This window comes from Micromys minutus (assembly GCF_963924665.1).
Source record: "Micromys minutus genome assembly, chromosome: 33".
NCBI lineage: Eukaryota > Metazoa > Chordata > Mammalia > Rodentia > Muridae > Micromys > Micromys minutus.
Genome location: NC_137968.1, coordinates 2,100,404 through 2,123,832, shown reverse-complemented (window position 1 = coordinate 2,123,832; position 23,429 = coordinate 2,100,404). Strand labels below are relative to the sequence as shown.

The window sequence follows — 23,429 nt, the reverse complement described above, 5'->3', positions numbered from 1 at the left end:
CTGACAGGAGTCTAAGTACAGCAAGAAAACACTACAATTTAAAAAACCTCACAGACTGAAGGTAAGAAAAGTCCTTGGAGAACAGATCAGAACACAAACACACACACACACACACACACACACACACACACACACACACACACACACACACGTGCTGGCAAACACAATATTTGTATTCTCAAAATCAAAAGACCTAAGGAGACACAGAAATAAATAAATAATTGGTAGTGTTTAGCAATGTGCTATTAATCCTCTAATATGATTAGGGATTTCAAAGTATGGGGACTTTTGATCTTGGTGGTTCCTCAAGGGTTTTCTTCCTGCTGGTTTCAAGGAATGGAACACCATAGTCTTCTACCCCTGGGCTTCAGGCCCTTCACATGCACAGGAAGAATCTAGGCAGTTTGGGGAAGGGTTGTTTGTGGGTTTTTTTTTTTTTTTTTTTTTTTTTTGAGACAACTTATTGTATAGCCCATGGACAACCCAGGCTGACACCAAACTCATTATCCTCCTGTTTCAGCATCCCGAGTGCTGGGTCACAGACATGCCTCGCCACCGTCGGATCCCTGTGCGGCATTTTAGGGATGCAGACTTCATTTAGCAAGAGACTTCCAAGATATGGCCTGCTTTGATGGTTCTAAAGGCCAAATCTATTCATCGTCTTTTAATGATGATAGTTCTCCAGAAAACAGGGCAAATGTGAAGTGCCATTAGAATTCATTTCATTGACTCTAATAAACAAAGACAGAAACAAACAAATAAAAGAAAGCAATTTTCATGGAAAGTTAGCCTCTTTGGGTTTTGCACATGCCAGGATGGCGATATGTCTTTCCATGGAGCAGAATTATGGCCAGAGCAATATGGGTAATTCTGGGTTTACACTTTACTAATCATGTGTTTTTATTGTTAGGCTTTGCAGAGACATTAGTTGTTAATGTATATGGAAAGGCCCCCGTGTTTTGATGGCCAATTCCAGCTTTTTTGTGTATAGAAAACCTTCTATGGATCCTTCGTTGCTATCACCCTTTGATTGTTACCAAAGAATGGCTCTGCTGGAGAGATGCATTTAAAGCTCTCTTACCATGCTCCTCGTCCTCCCGTAGCAGCCTGTGAGTGCTCCTTCACCCTGCCCACCTGCACCATAATGTATCCATGGGTTTCTTTTTCCTCCTTTGTCTCAGATACATTTGGACATTGCCTAGTGCACAGCATGCTAAAATAATTATTATTATCTGAGAAGTATTGAGAAAAGCATCATTTCAATCAGAGGATCATATCCTGGTTACAGACAGACCCTAGAGTTCCTGCTAGGACGGTAGGGTGTCAATAGACAAAAGATGCACCCCCTGCTGCTGACACACCCACTAGGCAAGCACCTATGCCACATTGTTGCAACCAGGCGTCCTTAATCATTACCACGAGCTCCTGCCAGTGGAGCCAGAGCCGAATAATTCCATCCGATTGTTTCCATAAGGTTCAAGAGAGAAAACAGGACTAGGGAAAAGGAATCCTTAATTACGTCTTAAAAACATGATCAAAAGCAACGTTTAAGAAAAGTGCTTCCAGGGAAGCGCGGAGGATGGTACTCAGGTTGTAACGCTCCCTCTCCCAAACCCCAGAGCATGTGATCAAAGCTGATGCACATTATCTCAGGCTTGGTACCAGGGTGGCTCTTCTTCTTACATTTTTTAAAAGAAGGTATTATTGGGATGACTAAGAGGATGAGGATGTGCCACCCAAAGGCCAGTCAGGTGTGGGTGCTCGGAGCTCTGTTTTGGGAGCTATCACAGTGTACGCCTTCTTTGCTCTCACTTTTTTCTTTTCTTCTCTCTTTTGTTGCTTAATGGAGCCGTGACTTTCCCCACTGACACACTATCATGTGCTTTAGACCCTTCTGAGTCAAGAGGAGAGCACAGGTTAGAACCTGCCAGGCGAGGACAATGGAGTCTCCTTATTAGAGGGGGAGGAGGCTGCTATCAGCTTGGTTATTGGGCAAATCGAAGTGATACAAGTCCTCTTGACAGCCTGAGTGTGCAACCCTCGATCATTCAGCTAATCAAGGCCAAGTACTTAAGAGCTTCATACCCAGTGAGGCGTTCAGCTCAAGCCGGTTAATTAATCCTTCTTCCAACCACACCACCAAAGGAGGAAACGAAAGCAGGAGCTCCTAATTCCTCCCCTCTCCTCCCATTAGGTGTGCTAACGTTGACTTACTGAGTATTGTTGGCAGATGTCCCAGGAAGACTGAACACTTGCTAAATTCACTGGCATATTTAGGTGAAAACAACCAAGTCTAGAATCCGAAAGGGAAAATGCAATGCCATTGGCTGAGACTTGGTGACATCATGAACTCATTGCCCAAAGACTGCACATTTTATGATGGCCAACCCAAATGTCTCACCTGCTTTTATAAGACGGATTCTCTCCTACATCTCCCGAGTTGTCTTCATGAAATTAGGCGGCAGGAATGGACCTATCACTGGAAGGTGCTTTGACCAAACAATGCTGCACTTTCTACCATTCGGATTTCTGCTTCTAGAGCTTCACAAACTAGACAGAGTTCCTTCTGGTACTAATACTGTGCAAGAGATCGACAAAGACGTTCCAAGCTCCTCCCAAGTGAAAACTATTCTATTTTTTTCCCTTGAAACTCAATAAAGACCCCAACATAGAAAACATACTGTCGGGCTTCCCTGATCCATCCCTTCCCTTCCTTGGTAAGTCTTGTTTGTTTTCAAGAGCATTGCTTCTAAAGACCTGACTCAGAGGTGAGATTGGAAGGCAGAAGACAAAGCAAACAATAAAAACAAGGCCCCTCCTTAGAAATAAAACATTGCTGTGTATGTGTGTACGTGTGTGCTGCTATGTCACCCAGGCTGATCTTAAACAGAGATTACAGGCAGGTCATGACGCCTGGCTGCTGAAGGAAGCTTCTGGAACTACCTATCCACTATTGCAAATGAAGAAACCTTAAAACCTTTTCCCTACTTCCCAAAGTAAGACCTGTATGGGAATAAATGACTTACTCCTTGGTCACCATAACTGTGAGGTCCTCAAAAAGGAAGGTGATTGGGAATTGTCATGTTACTCCACAAAACCAAATTTCAACAGTTGCCCAGTAGTGGCTCTCAAAGGACTGAAAATTGAACATTTAACCTGATACTTTCCAGCTCTGTCACTTGGTGATTTTTAATATCAAAGAATAAATTTTGTCACAGGTGGTGGTGGTGCATGCCTTTAATCCCAGCACTCAGGAGGCAGAGGCAGGTGGATCTCTATGAGTTTGAGGCCAGCCTGGTCTACAGAGTGAGTTCCAGGACAGCCAAAGGATGTCTCAACAAACAAACAAACAGACAGACAAACAGACAAAACAAAGAATAAAACTTTTCAAGCCTCAAGTTGGCTAGTTAGCCATAGGCTTTTAGCTGTTCAGCCTTGTGTTTGATATATAGACGGGGTGTGGCTACTTCTGTTCCAGCTACTTCTGCAAGCACTTTCTGGGCACCTGTGTGCCAGCCGCCATGCTAAAGTCTTGGATATAACTTGCATTTGTGAAGCTCTAGAATAGTGAGTTTGCAGAGAATATTCGGTTACTAGTTTACAAGAAGGCTTCAGAGAACCAGGAGAGTGAAACAGAACATGGTCTAGAAACAATGTTTCTTGGCACAATATTTTATATAAATTCACCAACTTTATTTTTTTTCTGTTCCACTGTCATCTGAGTTTTTGTACCAGTTTTATTGAAAAAAAAACTTTATACCATAACATGTAATCTCATTTAGATAGAAACTGGAATTAAAGAAGGCAGGGAGGAGGTATACTAGTGAAAACAAATCAGCAGTTGATATTTAAATTCGACTCTATTTTTAAGAACAGATTAGGAAGAAGAAAATATTTTGAGGCAAAGTCAGAGAGAAAGGCAAAGCATCAGGAGAGAATAAAGACACGTGGGAAACATCATAAATCATAGTTACTGATGAACACTGAATACATGTCAGAGAATGGGAACAAAGTTTGGTTTGGTGGATATCAAGAGGGTGAATCAGGGCTTTTGAGAAAGGATGGGAAAGATGAAAAGACCAGCCAAGTTAATTTGGAGACAAGCCAGGCTCACATACAGTAAGCTGAGAACGGTCTGAAAGTATGTGAAATTCAAGAAGGTGACCAAGGAAGGCCTGCCGCCCAAGGAGCAAAGATAAAACAAGGTCGGCTGGTGCCTGAGCTAGCTCAAGGAAGCACATAACCAACTCATACACTGTTCTTCGTGGAAAGACAAGTGGCCAGTAGCCTATTAACCAAAGATCCACGCTGTGTTTCTCATCTGTTCAGCCGGAGCGCATGATTCACCAGGAAAACCACACTGAAAAATTGTCGCTAGCTCAATAGGCACTACATCATCCGTTCTTAAATCTAGATATAATTATGGGACCCCGTCAAAATGTGTTGTTAAAAAAAATCACAAGCAGAGAATGAATGTTATATTTGAATTTGAAATATGACTTTTAAAGGCTTACCAAATGTCCCAAGTTTTATTTTCTTTGTGTGTGTGTGTGTGTGTGTGTGTGTGTGTTGTTTTCTTTTTAAAGTGATTTTAATTGAAATAGAATTATGCTAGTCCCCACTTCCTCTCCCCAGTCTTTCCTGGCCCCTCCCCCCTAAGTCATCAACTTTCAAAACTAAGAGGCACTTTTCCTTTGATTATATCTGTTCCATGCACAAAGGTGCGTGTTTGCACAAATCGGTGGTAGTTCTATACATTACAGAACCTAAAAATACACCATGACTTTTTCACACTCAAAGTTATGTCCTCGCTGTTCTATGGCAAAGAGAACTGCTGTTTTGCCCAGAAAGTCACAATGGAAGTTCATTCATGCCAGTAGTATAATTAGAACATGACTGATCGGTTGAAAACAAACAAACAAGCAGACAGAAAACCAACCAAACAAAACCCCTCTTCTAATCACAGACCTTTAAATGCCTGTGTGCACTATGGGCTGCTTTGAGTCCTATTCCCATTTCTCTTCCAAAATGCTGCTTCCAGAGCAAAGAACCATACAATGATTCTTGCTAAATCAGGCCGGATCAGCGTCTCTGCCCACGTAAGCTTAATCTCATAGCTGAGACTGCACGGATTACCCAAACGTGTTTAAATAACTATATTTTGGTAGAACTCAAAAAATTCTATATGCATTGAGCACTCTTAATAAAAGGGGTGGGTTTAAAAACTCATTCTGAAAGTTTTAAAAATATAGAATTAAAAATAAATCAACATTTCTTAGCATTTTTGGATGTTGGTTTTTTTAAAAAAATGTTTTTATTGTATCTGTTTTCTTATTTTGTGCATGTGTTCGTGTGTGTGTGTGTGTGTGTGTGTGTGTGTGTGTGTGTGTGTACAAGTATACACATGTGTCCTGGCAAAAGTGTGGAGGTCAGAGGACACCCTCAGGAGCTGTCAACCACATAGGGTTCAGGAATCGAAATTGGGTCATCCGGCTGAGCAGCAAGGGCCTTTGCCCACGGAGCTACCAAGAAAGACCCTTCACCTCTTCTGAATCATAGACCACCCTAAAAATCTGATGAAAACCATAGTTCCCTCTCTCCAGAAAAACAAAAAAAGTGAAAAACAAAAGAAATCAAACTTCATATGTGCTTATATGTATGTGACATTTTGCTTAAGGTTTCACAGTTTATGGGCTCTTTGAAGTCACTCCATGGCTGCTGGGAGGTGCACGATCTCTGGCCCATGAGCGTCTTCGAATAAATCCACATTTGTTTTGGCAGGAAGAAAGACCGGTAGGACACATGCCTGCTGAAGTTTTCATTCTTGGAGCATAGATCTGAAAGGAGTGATTGTTTTAATCTCAATCTCTCAATCTCTCTCTCTCTCTCTCTCTCTCTCTCTCTCTCTCTCTCTCTCTCTCTCTCAAGAAGAAGAAAAAAAAAAAAAAAAAACTTTGGCTCATTTATCTCTCCTGTTTAGCCTTAAAATGAAGACCAATTTCCTTTGGGTCAAACCCCAAACTCTTAGTGTCTTGACTTTCTAAACGTTTGACAATATGGACACTTTAATGAAACCCAAATGGGTGAAATTCAACACTTCATCCTGATGCTCCTTACAGATGTTCTTAATAAGAACGCTGGAGAAGCCTTAGAAGGCAAGCTTCACACATCAGCCAAAGAAAGAGAATTCACTGGAAGACAAAGATTAGGAGTAATTCTGGAGTGCTCCTGTACTGGTCAAAACTGAGCACGCTCAACCTCAACAAATAATCAGGTTTGTGGGGAAGCATGTGGAATTCAGATGGCCCCCAGGCGTCCTGAAGTTAAGTTCTCCTTGGAATATTTTTTTCCCATAAGAACTCCATTCCAAGTGAGCAAGATGACTCCACAGCTAAAGGAGCTTGCCACCAAGCTTGATGACCTGAGTTCGATCCCCGAGGCCCACCTAGCAGGACAGACATGGCTCCTGCAAGTTGTCTTCTGGTCTATCTATACACACAGATAATATAAGGGTTATTTTGGGTTTTTGTGAAGGTTTTTATTTCACTAGGTGGTGGTGCAGGTCTTTAATCCAAGCACAGGAGGCTGAATCAGGCGGATCTCTGCAGGTTCAAAGTTAACCTGGTCTACAGAGCGGGTTCCAGGACAGCCCAGGCTACAAAGAGAAACCCTTTTTTACTAGACAGAGGTGGCTACAGTGTAACCGTTGTGAATGCTAGAGTCTGGTAAGAGGGTAATGTCACAACGCCATCAGAGTGGATTAACTTGACATGGGCATTTTCTTTCAGCAACTAGCCACCAGCAGCCTGTTTGCAAATCTCTGACTGGAGCAGTCTCAGGTTGGGAAATGATTACCCTGAACATTCTTTGAGCCCAACTGGAGGGGGGAAATTTGCACACTTGGATAAACAAAAGCTTGTGGTACACTTTTTAAACTGATGAGTCTTCAACTTGAAAAAGTGAAAAGAATCAGTCAACTTATCTGACAAGATGGTTGAGATGCCTCCTCTCCTTACAGTGCCAAGAATACTGTTGGCTTCAAGGGGTGTCTGAATGTGGGGCACATTAGCCTGAAAAAGAAGAGCAGAGGGAGTCTGTATTAGATTAATTGGTGTTCTGAATTCTGATCTAGAACCTGTCACTCTGATTACCTGCAAAGGCTTAGGCAAGTCCCTATACCCTATTGCTCCATCCTGTCCCTCCTCCCCACTGCTCCTCCCCATCCCTCAGCCCCACTGCTCCTCCTCTGTCCCTCAGCCCCACTGCTCCTCCCCTGTCCCTCAGCCCCACTGTTCTTCCCCGTCCCTCCTCCCCACTGCTCCTCCTCTGTCCCTCCTCCCCACTGCTCCTCCCCATCCCTCAGCCCCACTGCTCCTTCCCTGTCCCTCCTCCCCACTGCTCCTTTCCTGTCCCTCAGCCACACTGCTCCTCCCCTGTCCCTCAGCCCCACTGCTCCTCCTCTGTCCCTCCTCCCCACTGCTCCTCCCCTGTCCCTCAGCCCCACTTCTCCTCCCCTGTCCCTCAGCCCCACTGCTCCTCCTCTGTCCCTCCTCCCCACTGCTCCTCCCCTGTCCCTCAGCCCCACTGTTCTTCCCCGTCCCTCCTCCCCACTGCTCCTCCCCTGGTCGCCCTTTTCTTCACCCAGGAAATAAGAATAATGCTATTAATAAGAAGACTGTGTAAATTTAATGTCATGTTCAAAACATTTAAGTTACTTATAGCTATTTAATTAGGCTTTAGCAAATTAGTGTATGCTGCTACAATAATATGAATTGAGAGAGTGTCTGGGGACAGAGGAGTAGGAGTATGTGGGGAGGGTAGAAAGAGAAGGTTCTAGAAATGGTTTGCATCTTGGGGAATAAAATCACTTAACTTTTCTGCTCCTCTGCTGCATCACTGTTAAATAAAATAAATTTCTCTGTGTAGTTCCATTTAATTTTTCTCCTCCTTCCCCTCCTCCATTTAGTTTCTTTCTAGTAGAATATTAGTTCCAAGTACACAGACACATTGTCTCTAACATCACTAACATCTGATAATGTCTTATCCCATAGCCAATAACAGGCATTTGCCCAAAGCCTTTTCAGTTCTGATGTTGGGTTTATCTTTAGAAGGTGAGTTTGGGAGTCCAAGTAGCATCTTTACTATGCAGGCCTGTGTGCCTGAGGTTAGACCCTCAGAACTCACCAAAAACACAGGCATGGCAATGTGGATTTGGTACCCCAGTTCTGGGGAAGTAGAGACAGGAACATCTCCAGTTCAGTGGCAGAGTGTCTGAGTTGTGGGAGGCCCTGGAATTGATTCTCTGTGTGTGTGTGTGTGTGTGTGTGTGAGAGAGAGAGAGAGAGAGAGAGAGAGAGAGAGAGAGAGTGAGTGAGAGAGAGAATTATGATAGCTCCTTCCATATAAGAATCTGCACAGTCAAATATAATACAATGCTGCCATTACTCATTTTTTTCATCTTAATTTCTGTATTTGCTTCAGATATCTTTTAAAGAAAAATTACCATAAATATTAGGTCCCCAGTCCATACTAGCGAATTCTTTCTTCCTCCTTAATTATAACCGTTGCCCAGCTTTTGCTGTTCATAATTTCCAAGAACGTTTTCTATTTTCATCATATTTATATAAATTATACATTTCCAGATCACGGATGAAATGTGCTTACCATTCCTCACCTTGCTTCTGAATATAGAACATTAGCGTTTAATACACAGCGTTGACCTGGCCATTTTAACTAACATCTGCTATTCTTTTGTATGAATGTGACTTTTATCCACTCTCCTGTTCCAGGATATTTATGTTCTCTTGAGTTTTCAATATTCCAGGGCTAAGGATATTGATCAATGGTAGAGTGTTCATCTCATTCCTCCACAGAATTCCCACAACACCCACAAAACAAACAAGCAAGCAAGCAAACAGGTTTTTGTGTATTTGAGCATACATCAGAAAATATTATCTATATCTTCTTGAGTTCGTCTCATGGACCCATTAGAGAACTGTATTTTCAGTTTCACTAGTCTAGGTCACAGGCTTTGATGACTTGTTTGTATTATTTTTGAAATGAGTGGCCAGGTTACAACAGGAAACAAAGGTCTTAATTAAATTGTCACCTCTGTCTTCTTCTTTATCTTTCTTCTTTTTCTATCTCTCAAGGGGTAGAGGCAGCCAGATCCCTTTGGAAGTAAAGGCAATTATTCCTGTTTGAGGAACGTCTGGGTGGCTCTAGATCAGACCCACACAGAACAGCCGTGTCCTGTCATCAGGATGAAATATTTACACCACAGCGCTGTCAGCGTCTGATGTTGCAAACAGTGCCTGAGAGCCAGTCCCAGAGAGTTAGTTACAAGTCTTCGTGACTCAACTCTGTGCAGGCAAACTGATCATTTTAGACCGAGATCTTGGGAAGCGATCAGTTCTGATCTATAATACCAACTGAACTGCTTTCACCCTGTCCTGCCGTGGGTAAGACGTCTTTCCATTTAGCTGGCATTTCAAATGTTAGAGCTTGCGCAACCCATTGAGCCTCCCCGCCTTTCAGGTGTTTCCCTTGGAAGGCAGATCATGCCAAAACTTTCCCGGTCTGGGTCTCTACAATTACACCGTTTCCCCCTGCCCAGTAAAAGTCAAAGCGAGATAAAGAAGAGAGAAGCCCTCGCATGTCTATCTACCTAATTCAGTTTCTTCTCTCCTGCGCTGGTTTTCTTATTTGGATAAAGGATGTGCATCGATTTCACCGGGAAGTTTATGTTGGTGAAGAGGCAGGAGCTATTACATTCTGTCTGGTCAATGACCCATAGATAATGGGTCACCGGGGGATTTAAGAACTGTATCTTTCAGTTCCTGCCAGGGAGGTAGAGCACTGTGCACTGGAGCAAACCATAATGTGACGCACCTTGAAGAATCCTCAGAAGCCTTGAGGCGCTCACTCCGGAGCCAGGACGAGCTGTCAGTTCAAGATGGCGCTGGTCTGTAAATAATCTCTGCAACAGAGTTACTCTTCCCATTTCTTTGTTTCAAATCCCTAAGAAGCAGCCTTTAGATCTAAAAGTGTTTTTTTTTCTCCCGATGGTATTAGAGGCAAGATCTATGTACCCTGACCTTAAACAAAAAATGTTTCTGAAAATGGAAGCAAATTACAAAATCGTATAACCTGTGTGTGTGTGTGTGTGTGTGTGTGTGTGTGTGTGTACACGCACACACAATCTTGGTGATGTAGAACTGCTGTGTGTTTTCTTACTTTCTATTTTTTGTGTGTGTGTAACATCAACAAAACTTGTCTGAAGCCACACCTATGTATTTTTTAATGAGAAGCATAAACCTTCCAAGCTAAAGAGTCACTCGAGTTGCATAATATAAATTCATATTTTACAGACACTATGTTAAATACCTTGTCCATTAACAACCCCACAGCTGGATCTCAAAATGCCTCCCACTCTGATGTTTTACTGTGCTGTTAACATTTCTAAAAATCCAAAAAGCAATTTAAATTAGTTCTTACTTTTAAACTATCACACACTCATACCTCAGTATATAAACTATTTCTAATGCCAATGAATATTCTTCATACGGAAGGGAAAATGAAAAGGCATTCATAACAACATTTCAAACAACAGACTGAAAACAAAAATATCTTTACTGTGTGGTCTCTACTCTGTTCTCCCCTCCATGCAAACACTGCATTCTGCTCCTTTGTTTGTGTGTAGATTAAGAGGATCAAAAAAATTTTGAAGAAATAAGGAATCAAAGCTCAAAATGTTTAGTGATAGGAAGAGAAGAAATGAAAATTTGGGATAGCAACGATTAAAAATAAATAAAGTCGAAGGGAAAGGCTGGAAGAGTGACAGGAATCATGGCAGAGAGAAACTGGACAACTTCAAGGCCAGTGACTAAGTAAAGAAAAGAAGGCTGAGGGTTGGTTTGTGTTTATTACCATAAGCACATAGTAAAAGGCTGGTGGATAAGATAAAGGGAGAAGCGGTGTCAAAGGCTAACTCAGAAGTTCTCCGGCTCTAATACTCATAAGAACTACCTGAAGTGTTTGTTTAGAATAGAGACCTCAGTCTTTATCACCAGGAATTCCAGCTCACCCAGGGGGTTAGGGAGGGCTCAGAAAAGGAGGTCCTTGGGTACTTGAATGTTGACGCCTTAGATAATACTGGGCTGCAAAGATTGAAGCTCTTAAAAAAGGTGGAAACAGGGCCCAGGATAAAGAAATCTACAGGATAGGAAAAGGAATTCTGGGTGGACATTAAGGAAGAAAGGAAAGGAAGCTAGAAGTGGGTGTGTAATGAGCTGCAGAGAGTGGATTAGAGGCTTGAGAGGTTGTGAAAAATCCTAGCCACAGAGGCAGAGGCCATGAATCGAGAGGAAAAAAAAAAAAATTCAGTACAGTAAGGCTTTCTTTTGGATTTTTAAAATACTGTGTATTACATTTTTCTTTAAAAAAAAAAAAACGCAATTTTTGAGGGCAAGTTTAAAAAGGAAAGAGAGAATGTAACCTGAGTTTATTACTTAAGGAACCGCTGCTATTAACATCTTTGCTGTTTCCTGCAAATCTATGTTACCACTAGGGTTTTGGAAGTTTGCTTTTGTTTGATACTGTTAAATAAATAGGAATATGTCATAATTCCCTGAATGTGACATCAATGTCTCCTACCATAAGAGTCTTAATAGACACTTTAGCTGTTATTGCTGGAGGTGGTGGCAGTGTGTATGTGTGTATGTGTGTACGTGTCTATGTCATACATGTGTGTGTTTGTGTGTGATATCATGCATGTACAGGCATGTGGAGGCCAGAGGTCAATACCGGAAATTGTTCCTTTGGAGCTGTCTACCTTGTGTTTTGAGACCTGTCTCTGCCTCTCCAGCACTGGGATTTTAAGTGGGTTCCATCACATGGGGTAAGTGCATGCTGTGAGCTCAAACCTCCAGGCAAGCAATTTACTGACTGAGGACTCTCCATAGCTCTTCATTTCCAACATCTGCTTCCTATTCCTAATAGCCTGCTTCCCTATCTTTCCCCCTTCTTCCTCCTCCTCCTCCTCCTTTTCCTCTTCTTCTTCTCCTCCTCTTCCTTCTCCTTCTTCTTCCTCTTCTTCCCCCCCCCTTTCTTCTTATATATATATAGTCCTGGGCTTCAGGGAAGACTGACTAACATGATTTCTAGGTAGTCAGCCCTGCTATAATTTTCCTCTCCTTATTATTGATTGGCAGAGGGTAAACAGCTTTTTTTTTTTTTTTTTCAGACAAGAAGAGACAAAAAGAGGTCTGTACATGGATGGTGTGAGATAACTCTCAGATCTTAAAAAGCAATGCATGGAAGAGATCACCTCTTTTTCTGCCTCTGGAATTTGATGAGGGCACAATGGGCCGGTGCTTGGAGCTGCTGCGGCAGCCATCTTGTGTCCAGGAAGGGAGCCCCAGTCTACCTAGAAAAGATGGAAGAACAGAAAAATGGGTATAACTGGGGCAAAGATGGTTTTGTTGCTTCAGTAAACCACAAATCCCTAGACCCCATCTTAAAACATCTGGTGAAATAGAAGAGTCTTCTATTGTTGAAGCCACTATATGTTAGATTTTCTGTTTCTTTCTTTAAAAATCATCAGAACAGGGCTGGAGAGATGGCTCAGTGGTTAAGAGCACTGACTGCTCTTCCAGAGGTCCTGAGTTCAATTCCCAGCAACCACATGGTGGCTCACAACCATCTGTAATGGGATCTGACGCCCTCTTCTGGTGTGTCTGAAGACAGCTACAGTGTACTTATATATAAATGAATCCTTAAAAAATCATCATAACAGATATGGTATAATTTGCTTAATTTGTATGTGGGGGGGCTTTTAAGGTTATTTACAATGTTTTTTAACTATCAGTTTTCATTCGGGGTCATTTCAAGAAAGAAAAGTCACACAGCTTAGATAATAAGGTAATTCGTGTAGGGTGCAGGCAATAAGTAATAAAAAGGAAGAAAAGAAACAAGAATGAACTTGAATTATCTCGGGTCATCAGAGCTGACTCATTCTGCATCTCCACCCCCTTTATTGCTCATTGCTGTCATCAGTAGTAGCTATCAATGTCAAGTGACATGTTAGAAGGGGAAAAAATTGAGAAATGCAGTCTCAACACAAGTAAATGCAAGGAATCCCACACAACGCACAAGTGTTTGCAGTGTATTACATGGTTTCGTATTTTGTTCTCTTTCCTTATTAAAATGATATTGAAATTATGTGGCGATGAGAAAAGCGAGTCATATCCCTACTGGTCTCACCATAAGATGTTCTGTGGTTTCTACACACTGTTAAATCCAGATGTGTTAAATGCCACCTGCGCTGTCTTGTTTCCCAAGCACCTCCCAGAGTTGAGACAGAGGCATCCAAGCAAACGTTTAAGAAGAAGCTTAAATGTTTGTACTAAAATCTAAAACATGAACTTGAGAAATTCCCAGTGGTTTTTTTTTTTTTTTTTTTAATTTTATCAGTGAGGTAGTTGGACCTATTTATAATTTTAGACTTTAGGATATGTAGTTGTCTCCGAGTATAGTTGGTGGAGTTTTTCTCTTATATAATGATGTATAGCAAAATAATAATGCTAATTACTATAGTAATAAAGTAATACGCTACAACCACCTGCATTTCCAGCTAAGTGCCAGCAAGAGCCCCTAAAACTCACTCAGAAAGCCCACACAGGCAACTGGTTACAATGTAATTAGTGTTCAGAAAAGTTCTCCCGTGCTCACACAGAGAGGGAAGACGCTGTGGTCCTCTCGCTCCTCATTTGGAACTGCTGTCTGTCCACTAATTTTTTTTTCTATACCGTGGCTATGACTGGTGACCTTCCCTCCTCTGAATCTTTAGCCAAGAGAATTGATTCATAAGTTGACTATGATAGGGTGTAAGGAAACAGACTAATCTAAAACACAAATAATGGCTCTTCCCGAACTCAAAAAAAAAAAAAAAAAAACAAAACAAAACAAAACAAAACAAAAATCCAGCAGCTCTATTTCCTGAGACACGAGATGTGCCTTGTGCTTACAGTGTTGTATGAGAGTGTCTCACACAAGATGTGTTTCCTGCACACTTGAGCACAGAGGAGAAAAACAACTCAGATTTTGGAGAGGAAGCAAGTATTCAGAATCTCACCTGGAACCAAAAGGAATGCTTTGAGTCAACTGACAGGGCATAGTCCTTCTCAGGCCTACACGGCCACTGGATTTCAAAGCTATTAAATTAAGCTCTATCACACAGGTTTTTACGTTATTTAGGTAGTCAGGATTCCTAAAATGTGCCCCTAGATTCATCAAGACAAAAACAGATAATAAAACCCAGTGCAAAGTGCAGTGTTGACTTTGGGGGGTGGGATAGAAAGATCAAAGCCAGTCTGAACTACAGAGTAAGGTCTTGGCCAGCTAGCGCTGCAGTGGGACCTGACTCTAAACAAAACAATAGCAAAAATGAAACCAAAAAAGCAGTGGCAACTGCCATAAGACCTGGCAACTGAAAAGCACGCAGCAAACATTTGTTACATTAAGGCATAAGGAAATAAATTGTATGTGAAGTGACCTTGACTTTTGAAATCATGTGTGGATGGGAAGAGGAACTGCCTTCTTAGCTTTCTTTTCTGGGCTTCTGGACTCATTCATGAGTCTTATTTTGTTAACCAGAATAGTTGGAAGCAAACAGTAGCCTATATCCATCTACATGTCTATGGTGGGCACCTCCGGGACACGCTTACAGCTTGGTAAGGGCAAGGGTCATTAGTTTTTAATTCAGCTTATGTCTGTAGAGTGGAACTGTAACACTTGTAGTATGTAAGGATGGGTGGGGCTGTGAGTCTGACTCCATGGAAAAAGCCAGAAAGATGCGGGGGGAGTTCTCCAGGGACAGTAGATGTTAACCCTGCCATAAAGTACTCAGATCTTCCAAGGCAGGCAGAATCTTGAGAGAGCAAGGGTAGGAAAGGTCAGAGAGTTAATTCTGTACAAACAGAAGAAAACAAACAGCACACACACACACACACACACACACATACACGGGGGGGGGGGCGGCAGTGAACATGGTTCATTCCTGACCCTTTCTACTGAAGGCTTGCTGGGGATGCATTTGTGTGATCAGGTGAGGAAACATTTTGCACAGGGAACCGAGCTTCTGTGAGACACAAGCCTGAAGTTCACCCAGCTCCCTTAAGGGATGAATCTGCCTCCTGGGAAGTGGTACCAAACGGGGCATTAGTGAGAAATTGTAAATCTTACCTTCAAGTCCCCATCTATCATTCTTGGGGAATCTTAAGATATCAAACAAAGAAAGGACACATTGCTTGCCATCCCCCGAAGGTTAAAGAAGCTCCTTGCTTTTGAAAAGAAATCTGAGAAGGCCTAATTCGCCCGGTTACTCAGTATCAAACCAAGTATGAGCACCTCCTGAACCACTGGGCCACAGGTCTCTAAACTGGGTCATTCCCCTGCCTGTGCTGCAGTTTACCTCCACAGAAGAGCCTCCCCAGCAAGTCCTACTGACTTCAGGACTGTCTTGTCCTAGTATCCTGTGCTCCAGACCTACTTGGGAAACGCTGCCAGGCTTCGAAGGCTACCGTGTGTAGCTACAGCAAAGTCTACACGTGGAGCAACCTACTCTTGACCTTCTCCCAAGGCCAAGGCTCCGCCGGTGACCTCACTCCCTCTGCTTTGTGGAGAAATCCTAACCTTCTGACAGAACTGACCTCCACCCTTGGAGAGAAATATTGTGTGCAAACACAACCAAGTAGTTTCTCCTTCCTCCTCTCCCCCCCTCCTCCTCAGTGTCTTCCTGCTCTGCGGGAGAGTTTTATACTCTCTCCCTGAAGTCAGGATAAAGTCTGTGTTTATAGTGAGAAATCAGTGTTCAAAGTCTAATAGTAGGAAAAGTTGCCCACCATAAACTTCAACAACAGGTCAAGGGCTTCTTCCAGAACACGAAGCTCCCTTCTCTCCCCTGGTTGTGTGTCTCAGCCATTAGGGCCTTTCCAGGTTGTAACAGTGTATTGTCAACAATGGTTGTTATAGTGTATTCACCTGGAAGAATAAACTTAATAAACACAGGAGACTAGAAGAACGAAGAGGGATAAGACCCCAAGGCTGTTCAATTTTATGTATTTGAAAGAAAGAAAGAAAGGGGCATGATCCCATTCCAAAATGCCACTGTACAAAAGGGGGGGACGTTGGGGGTGCTTACATTTTTATTAAGAGAACCAGAGGTCCTGTTTTTTAAACCTAGGAATAAAGAACATCCTCTCCATTGGATCTTCGGGGGGGGTGGGGTTGTTCACTTCTCCAGAACCCACGGGGATTGGCTAGCAAGATGAATCTCAAGAAGCACCGAATCAAGAAAGGTTTTATTTTGAAAATACAGTCTTTAAAGATAAATTTGGTTTCCGTTTTCCATGTCTAGGTGCATCCAACGAGATACAAAAACAGACAGAACAACAGGACGAAGACCCACGTTATGTACAGAGCTCTAAAATGAGCCGTGAATATCTACAAGGATCTAGCACATGCTGGTTCGGAGGGGAGGGGGTAGTGTGTGGCTTTCTAGAGAGTTCACAGTCCTCGGAAGAACAGTTAACTCCCTGGACCTGCAGGTGCGGCTGCAGGCAGGGAAGAGCTGGGGGTCAACGAGGGTGGGTTGGCCCCTGGGGGGGAAGCCGGGAGGGGGGGGAGCCGGGGCTGCACAGGACAGATCCTGGGCTTCGCTAGAAGTTCTGCCTCGGGGTGTGAGTCAGGCTGTGCCGCCGCAGATCACAGTTTCGCCTGAACACTTTGCCGCACCGCTCGCAGCTGTAGGGCTTGATGTCTGTATGGGTGAGAAGGTGAGTTTTCAGATTACTTCTCTGATTAAAGGTTCTTCCACATGTGGGGCATTTGTGTGGAGATTCCTGTTCAGATGTGAAGCAAGGCAAAGGATTAATCCTTCACACCACCACGGCTCCCCTCCTCAACAGTTTCTGTCTTATCCTCATCAAGCCTTAAAACAACAAGCGCGGGACAACAAAAGAGGGGACCTGCAGGGACAGATCTCCGCTCCTAATCCGCCAATCCTGAATCACACGTGCAAGCACCCGCAAGAGGCCCCGATCGCACTGATAAGACCACCTCGGTGGGCCAAGTATTTCACCGCTGCGTCAAGGGCGGGGTGGGGGGGGGCGGTAATCCTCTCGTAAGGAACCGCATTCTCCCGGGGAAGGAAGCTCCTGTTTGCTGGAAAATTAAACTGTCCCTCTATAAATTATGAGGGCCCTGGGAAAGCCAGCATGTGGGATTTCATCATGGCTCTACTGCCAAAATTACCTATATTTCTTCCCAAACACGGAAGTTTTAAAACGCAGACCAGGGGGGATGAAAAAGTACATATAATACTAACACGAGGATTTATTATTAATCGGCTGGGCTGTTCGTTAAGAAAAAAATCTTTATGTTACATAATATTAATTTTATATTTAAAAAAATCAGTGTTGCTTCCCCCCAGCCCCAGAAAGCTAATCTAAAAATGAGTTATCCCTGCTTTGGACACTCTGTGTAAAAAAAAATGAAGCATCCACTTTGAAGAGAAGAAAATAAACTTACCTGCATATGTAAAGTTTTGTGAACTGCTAGGGTTCTCGACTGACAAAATCCTTTCCCACACTCCTGGCATTTGAAGGGTTTTTCTTTGGAATGGATATACCTGAAAATCAACACAAGGTTTTATTGAAATGATCGTCTTGCCACAACTTCTCCAACGAAATTTTGAGAGGGCAAAAAAAAAAACAAACAAAAAAAAAAAAACAAAAAAAAACCGCAGATTTTTCTATTATTTATGTTGGTTTTGGATTTTTTTTTTTTTTTCTGTGTAATTCTGCTTATGGTTAACCTCAACTAACAGACTCGGGCACTCTGGCTACGTGGTGACTTGACCGCCCTCTCTGGCAAGTTCCTGGAGCTCGAAATACAGCACGGAAAGCCCTTCTAGGCCATGAGAGTTTCTCTGGGATTTAAAATGACCAAATCAAGACGGGGAGGCAAAACTGGGGGGGGGGGGGGGACCGGGGGTGGTAATTTTCACTTCATAGCCTCAGGGATGAAGTTCCACCTCAGAAGTCACAGGTAGATTTAGGCGGAAACCCCCACACTGGTGGCATTTATTTTAATCCGATGTCCTTTACTAATTCGGGGTGGGAAGGGAGATGTTTCTAGACAGATGGATTCAAGACAACCCCCTCTGGGGCAAAGAATACGAAACCTTGGGCTCCATGGCATTGGGGACATGTGGGGGGGGGGCTACGGAGGCCGACAGAGAGGGGGAAAAAAATCACTGACCCTTTCTGGTCCCAAAGAATGCAGGATGCGGGGAAAGGTAACTGGGCTGGGGCGGGGGTGGGGTCACCATTGGGAGGGGCTTGGGTGAGCATTCCTTAAGGGGGGGTTATTGGCACCGGGAATATCTAATAGGACAGAGTCCCCCGCCTCACCTGTGATCCCGTAGGTGATCCTGCCTCCGAAACGCCTTGTGGCAGATGTCACAGGTGTACGGCCTCTCGTCCGTGTGGGTCCTCTCGTGAATAAGCAAATTGTACGATTTGGTGAAATGTCTGCCGCAAAACTTGCAGATAAACTCCTTTTTCGTTTTGGAGGGCAATCTCCCTCTGGAGGGCTTTCTGTCCGGAGTCAGTTTACTGAGGCCCGCGATGGGGCTCCCCAGTCCCGGGCCCAGCTTGCCCAGGTCTCCCATTTTAGGCGGATCTTCCTGCGTGGCGGCCACCGCCAAGTTGGCAAAGTCAAAGCGGGGCCGGTCCTTGTGCAGGGCAGGAAGGACGTGGGCAATGGCTCCCTGCTTGGGGTGGAACAGGTGAGTGGCGAAAGGCAGGGCTGGGAAGGGGAAGCGAGCGTCCACGAGGCCCTGCGCCGCCATCTCCGTGATGGTGGAGCGGGTGATCTCGTGCACGTTGGGGTACCCCAGCGTCCAGTGGTTCATGTGCATGGTCTGCACGGCACTGAGACCGTACAGACCCTGAAGGTGGTCCACGGCGGCGGGGAAGGTGTTCACGGCCTGCAGGAAGGAGTAATTGGTGAGCTGCAGAGACGGGTGCAGAGGGATGGGAGCCGGCAGGGCCTTGCTCCCCATCTTCCCGGAGGCTCCGGAGGGGTGCAGGGAGACGCCCCTTTCTTCCAGGTCTCAGAGGACGGCGGGTGTGAGGAGGGGGGAAGATTCCCCAAAACAACAGCACGCAGAGGAAGCCCTAAAAATGTCCGGGGTGGGGGGGAGAGGAAGACACCACGATTAATCCATCATACAGCCTCTTCGGTCCTTGGGCTCCCCAGACCCTGAGATCAGCCCCGGAGATTCCCAGAGCTTGGGCGGTAAGAGGCACCCGGGCGAGCCGGTGCTAGGAAGATCGGGTTCCAGGGCAGGGGGCTCCGCCCGGGGGAGGGGAGGCTCTGGTGCTGCCCCAGTCTGGACCCCTGTCACCCCATCCCTAGGGAAGGGAAACCACGAGGGCTGAGAGGTCGAGGCCCACAGGCCGCAGAGTCACTCGTGTGGCTTCTCCCCTAAGCTGCATCCCAATCAAGGTCGCCTTGCCCGCGCTACGTCCTCCCGGGCCCCGCTTCTTCTCTCTGCTTTTCTTTTTCCTTCCTCTGCCTTCCTCCCATTTATCAGAAGCGACGGGCCCACGGGAAGGAAAAGTGACACCTGGGGGGTGGGGGGACTGGGTTCAGCTTGGACTCAACCCTTCTTCTCAGGGTCTGCCTCTCCTGCCACCTACCAAAATCCCTTCCAGGTGCTTCAGACTGCAGCCTGGTTTTCTCTGGGGCGAGGACGTGGAACACCTCTGGGTCCGAAACCCACCCTCTTTTCCCAATCCAGGATCTAGACTCTCAAAGGGGGTGGGGGTGCTCCCTGATCTGGCCCTCCAGGGAGGCCCTAGGAGCAGCGGAAGGGAGCCTTCAGGAGGAGGCCAAGGGGTCCTTGCATACTGGAGGCCTAGGCTATGCGCACTGGGACAACCCAGGTTCCCTGGAGCACCTCACCTGCGGTCACAGTGGGCCCCTAGTGTACCACAGCCAACCCCCTTTTATAAGCACCTTGTGGCCGTACCGCCTAGGGTGGCCTCTCAGGTGCAGGGTTTAGAGAAGTTCGCCAGGCAAGGAGGAAAGCGCACCGCCAACACCCCAACACGGGGACACCTGAGGTTTTGGACTAGGCAGGAGGGTGCAGAGGGCCTGTCCGGCTCTTCCTGCACCGAATTTTCTGCCCCATAGCGTTCATGAAGTGGTGTTTGGAACTCTTTCTCTCTCTGCCTGCAGGCTTAGGGGGCTGCGCTATGACGCGGCGCCCTGGCAAGGCTGCTTCCGCGAGCCCCCACCTTCCTCGCTGTTTGGAATAGTTTGGAGACAAGAGATTTATTAATGAACTGCTTCTGCCTGGCGGTATGTGGTCTGGGAGTTCAGGCTGGGAGTTAATGAGAAGTGTGTATCAGTCGGAGGGTCTCGGTCAGAGCATTCAACCGAAACTGTGAACTCCCTTAGTAATAACTTTCCCACCACACAAATCACAATTCACTGCTGTTTGTCGAAACCCCCCCCCCCCCAGCCCTCTCTTATGGGGGTGGGGGGACAAAGATTCTACTAACATCGATGATTGCTTTCTCTTCATTTCAAAACAATAAATTTCCTCTTTATTTCCGTCTCCATAAGTAATGAGGAGATTGTCAAACCATGTCCCCCCTAGTGTGGAAAAGCAGCCTCTCTCTTGCATCGAGAAAAAAAAATCGAAAGTATTATTTGGGTTTATTCCCAGACTAGATTTCTTTGAATTAAATGCAGGAGGCTATGCATGATTCTCGGCATAGGCAGAGATGCCAGGATGGCCCTGTGCTGATTGACAGAACGGCCATCAGAATGGATGACTTTTCAACTCCAAACGCTCCAAGTGAACTTTGTCATAAAGGTAACAATCTCATTTCTGTCTGCAGAGACCCGAGTACCACTCTCCCTCCAATAATGCATACTGCAGAAACGAGGTTTTTATACGTTTCTGTTGGTCCCAAATTGCCACTTCATAGAAAGTTTGCTGTCTTTGCAAGGAAGCGTCCTCTGGCGAAGGGAGGCCAAGCCAGTGTGCCTTCTGAAATCTCCTTACAAACATCCCTAAACACCTACCAAACACAAATAAACCAGGGAGCTCGGATTCCCCGGCTCCTGTTTAGTCGCTAGCAACGCGTGTCAAACCTTCGCTCACGACAACTCAGATCTAAGGTACTTTCGTTTTGTTGGGGCTGAGTGTATATTCCATCTCGGGCGAACCCTCTGCTGTCGGCCTCCGACAGCCTGCTTCGGACCACCCGTTACTTCTAATTTTCCGAGGAAAGAAAGTTAAACCATGAAAAGTCATAAACGGCTCGATGGAGAAAAGGCCGCATTTTCTTCCGTCGGTTTTTTCAATGGAATTCCCAGGCATGTTAGACGTTTTGTAAAATTTAGTTTTACTGGCTGTCAGCAAAGAAGAGTTGTACATATTAATTTCAGTTTGGCAGAACTTTTAAAACGCTGGATTCCTAATACTTTGATAAAGAATCTCCAATCGTTGGTAACAGTGATGTTAGATTGAATTATCTTAAAAAAAAAAATACCGTTTGGGGTTATCTGCTAAACCCTGTGTATTTGACAGATGGATGGACGAGTTGCTCGGTGAATTTTAGTTCAAACACAACAGAATTTTATATAAGCCGGAGAGCTATAGTAGAAAGGGATCTAAAATCATGGTGGGGGAGAACTTGACCAAGTTGGGGGAGGGGACACGAAGTTCCCGTTCCTTCCCCGTGCCTCTGCCTCCCCAAAGAGTTAATTAAATTAAGATGCCTTCCGCATAATCTGGGTTTGTCTCTGCTCTCTCCCTCCCCGCGTCATTTTCTCGTTCTGTTCAGGACTGGAGTTTGTGGAGCGGGGAAAGTGGCTGTCCGCACCAGTTTCGCTTCGGGGACAGCCAGTGTGCTCTTTTGTTCTCTGCTCACAGGTGGGGAGACCGATCCGGCGTCGCCGCCTCCACTAGCACCGTGTCCTGCCTCCTTCCTACAACCGCGGCTCCATTCCGAGCTATTTCTCCACAACCCAAGCGTCGCAGCTCCCCAGGAGCTTGCCTGCTTGGCCAGTGGGAGAAGACGGGAGCGGAGGAAAAAGCGAGAGGCCAGCACATGGCTGGAAAAAATAATCACTATTCCCCCGTGAAACGCGCCTTCGGGGTGGCTGGACAGACTGCGCCGTGTGTCCCGGCCCTTCCGTGCTGCGCGCCCCGGAGCTGCAGTAGGAAACGTGGGTCCGGGCTTCCTAGAGCAAGGGGAGCAATCTCACGGGGTGATGGGATCCGGCCACCAAGAACGACCATCCGCCTTTATAAATCTAGCCGAATGCGTAAATCTACCCAAACCAGACCAATTGGGGCAGCACACAAAAAAGTACGACTGCGGGTGTGAGCCGGGGAGTCGCGCGCGGGGAACCCGAGGAAGCCAGGACACGAGGCCCGGGACGAGGGTCCGCAGGCTGCCTCTCCCCCTCTGAACCTGGGCGCCCCCTGAGCACCCACATCCCTCCCTTTCTTTGGGGAAAGGACACTCACCGCCAGAACCGAAGTCCGCCGGGGGCAGCGCGGTTCACGCTCGGTCCGGGCGGCAGGACGCACAGCTTGGAAAGGTCATGAGGTCCCGGCGGGGCGAACTTCTCTTTCGGCGCGCGGTCCCGGGATCCGAGGACATGGTCTGGGGGTGGGAGCGAAGGCGACAGCGGTCCTCGGTCGTCGGTGGAGGCGGGATGCTCAGCGCTCGCCCTGACCCCGGTGCCTGGGTCGGCTGCTCGCCGCGGACTGCGGGGGAAGTGGCAGCCCGCAGCCCAGCAGGGCCATCACCCTCTGGCAGCGGGCGCGCAGAGCTCCGTCCCGGCCCGCGTCCCGCCCCAGGCTGCCCCCGGCCCCGCGTCCCGGGCTTTAGTAGCGGCCCCGCCTCCCCTCGCGGCGCCCCGCGGAGCGCGGCCGCTGCGCCCAGGCTCCGCCTCCGCGCCGGGCGCCCGCTAATGGTCCGCCGTGTTTACTTGTGTTTGGATAGCAACTGAGTCTTAAAGGCGCAGGTTTGCCTGAGGTTTCCCAGTTCTCCCAGACCCGGAGCCCAAGGTGACTCAATTCAAACCTCACACAAAGGCAACGCCCGTCCCCTCTTTTTAGATGACACTTTCCTTATCCCGGGAGAAGCTCAACTGCTAGGTCTTGGCACTTCCTCGTCCCCGGAGAAGTCCAAAGGGCATTTTTGTACTTTTACTTGGTTAGCTGCCGGGGGTCATTTACACGTCTTAACAAGTTTAACGTGACCATCTGCTTCAAGGGGCCAAAGCTATCACTCTGAGATTTTGTTTTCCAGGATATGAAGCCCTTCCTCCTCCTC

General features: G+C 45.9%; 1 protein-coding gene across 2 annotated transcripts; it reads right to left on the bottom strand.

The window, feature by feature from the left end:
* Positions 1-16,362: 16,362 nt before the first annotated feature.
* On the bottom strand, positions 16,363-22,909 carry OSR2 (odd-skipped related transciption factor 2). 2 transcript variants are annotated; one of them, XM_080909434.1, is made up of 4 exons: positions 22,616-22,909; positions 18,474-19,241; positions 17,590-17,689; positions 16,363-16,901 (listed from the first exon to the last, which is right to left on the bottom strand). In XM_080909434.1, exons 2-4 carry the CDS (start codon positions 19,124-19,126, stop codon positions 16,719-16,721), a joined length of 936 nt encoding a protein of 311 aa, XP_080765560.1. In that variant the 5' UTR covers positions 19,127-19,241; positions 22,616-22,909; the 3' UTR covers positions 16,363-16,718. The 2 variants fall into 2 exon arrangements, with proteins under 2 accessions (XP_080765560.1, XP_080765561.1); XM_080909435.1 differs by having other exon boundaries at positions 16,363-16,819.
* Between the last annotated feature and the right edge of the window lie 520 nt (positions 22,910-23,429).

What these genes read in the sequence shown, in the direction of transcription:
- OSR2 (XM_080909434.1), bottom strand. Translation starts at nt 19,126, where the DNA reads ATGGGGAGCAAGGCCCTGCCGGCTCCCATCCCTCTGCACCCGTCTCTG. An exon ending in GATCACCTACGGGATCACAG is followed by an intron (nt 17,690 to 18,473) that starts GTGAGGCGGGGG and finishes GTTGATTTTCAG; the next exon opens with GTATATCCATTCCAAAGAAA. An exon ending in ACAAAACTTTACATATGCAG is followed by an intron (nt 16,902 to 17,589) that starts GTAAGTTTATTT and finishes ACATCTGAACAG; the next exon opens with GAATCTCCACACAAATGCCC.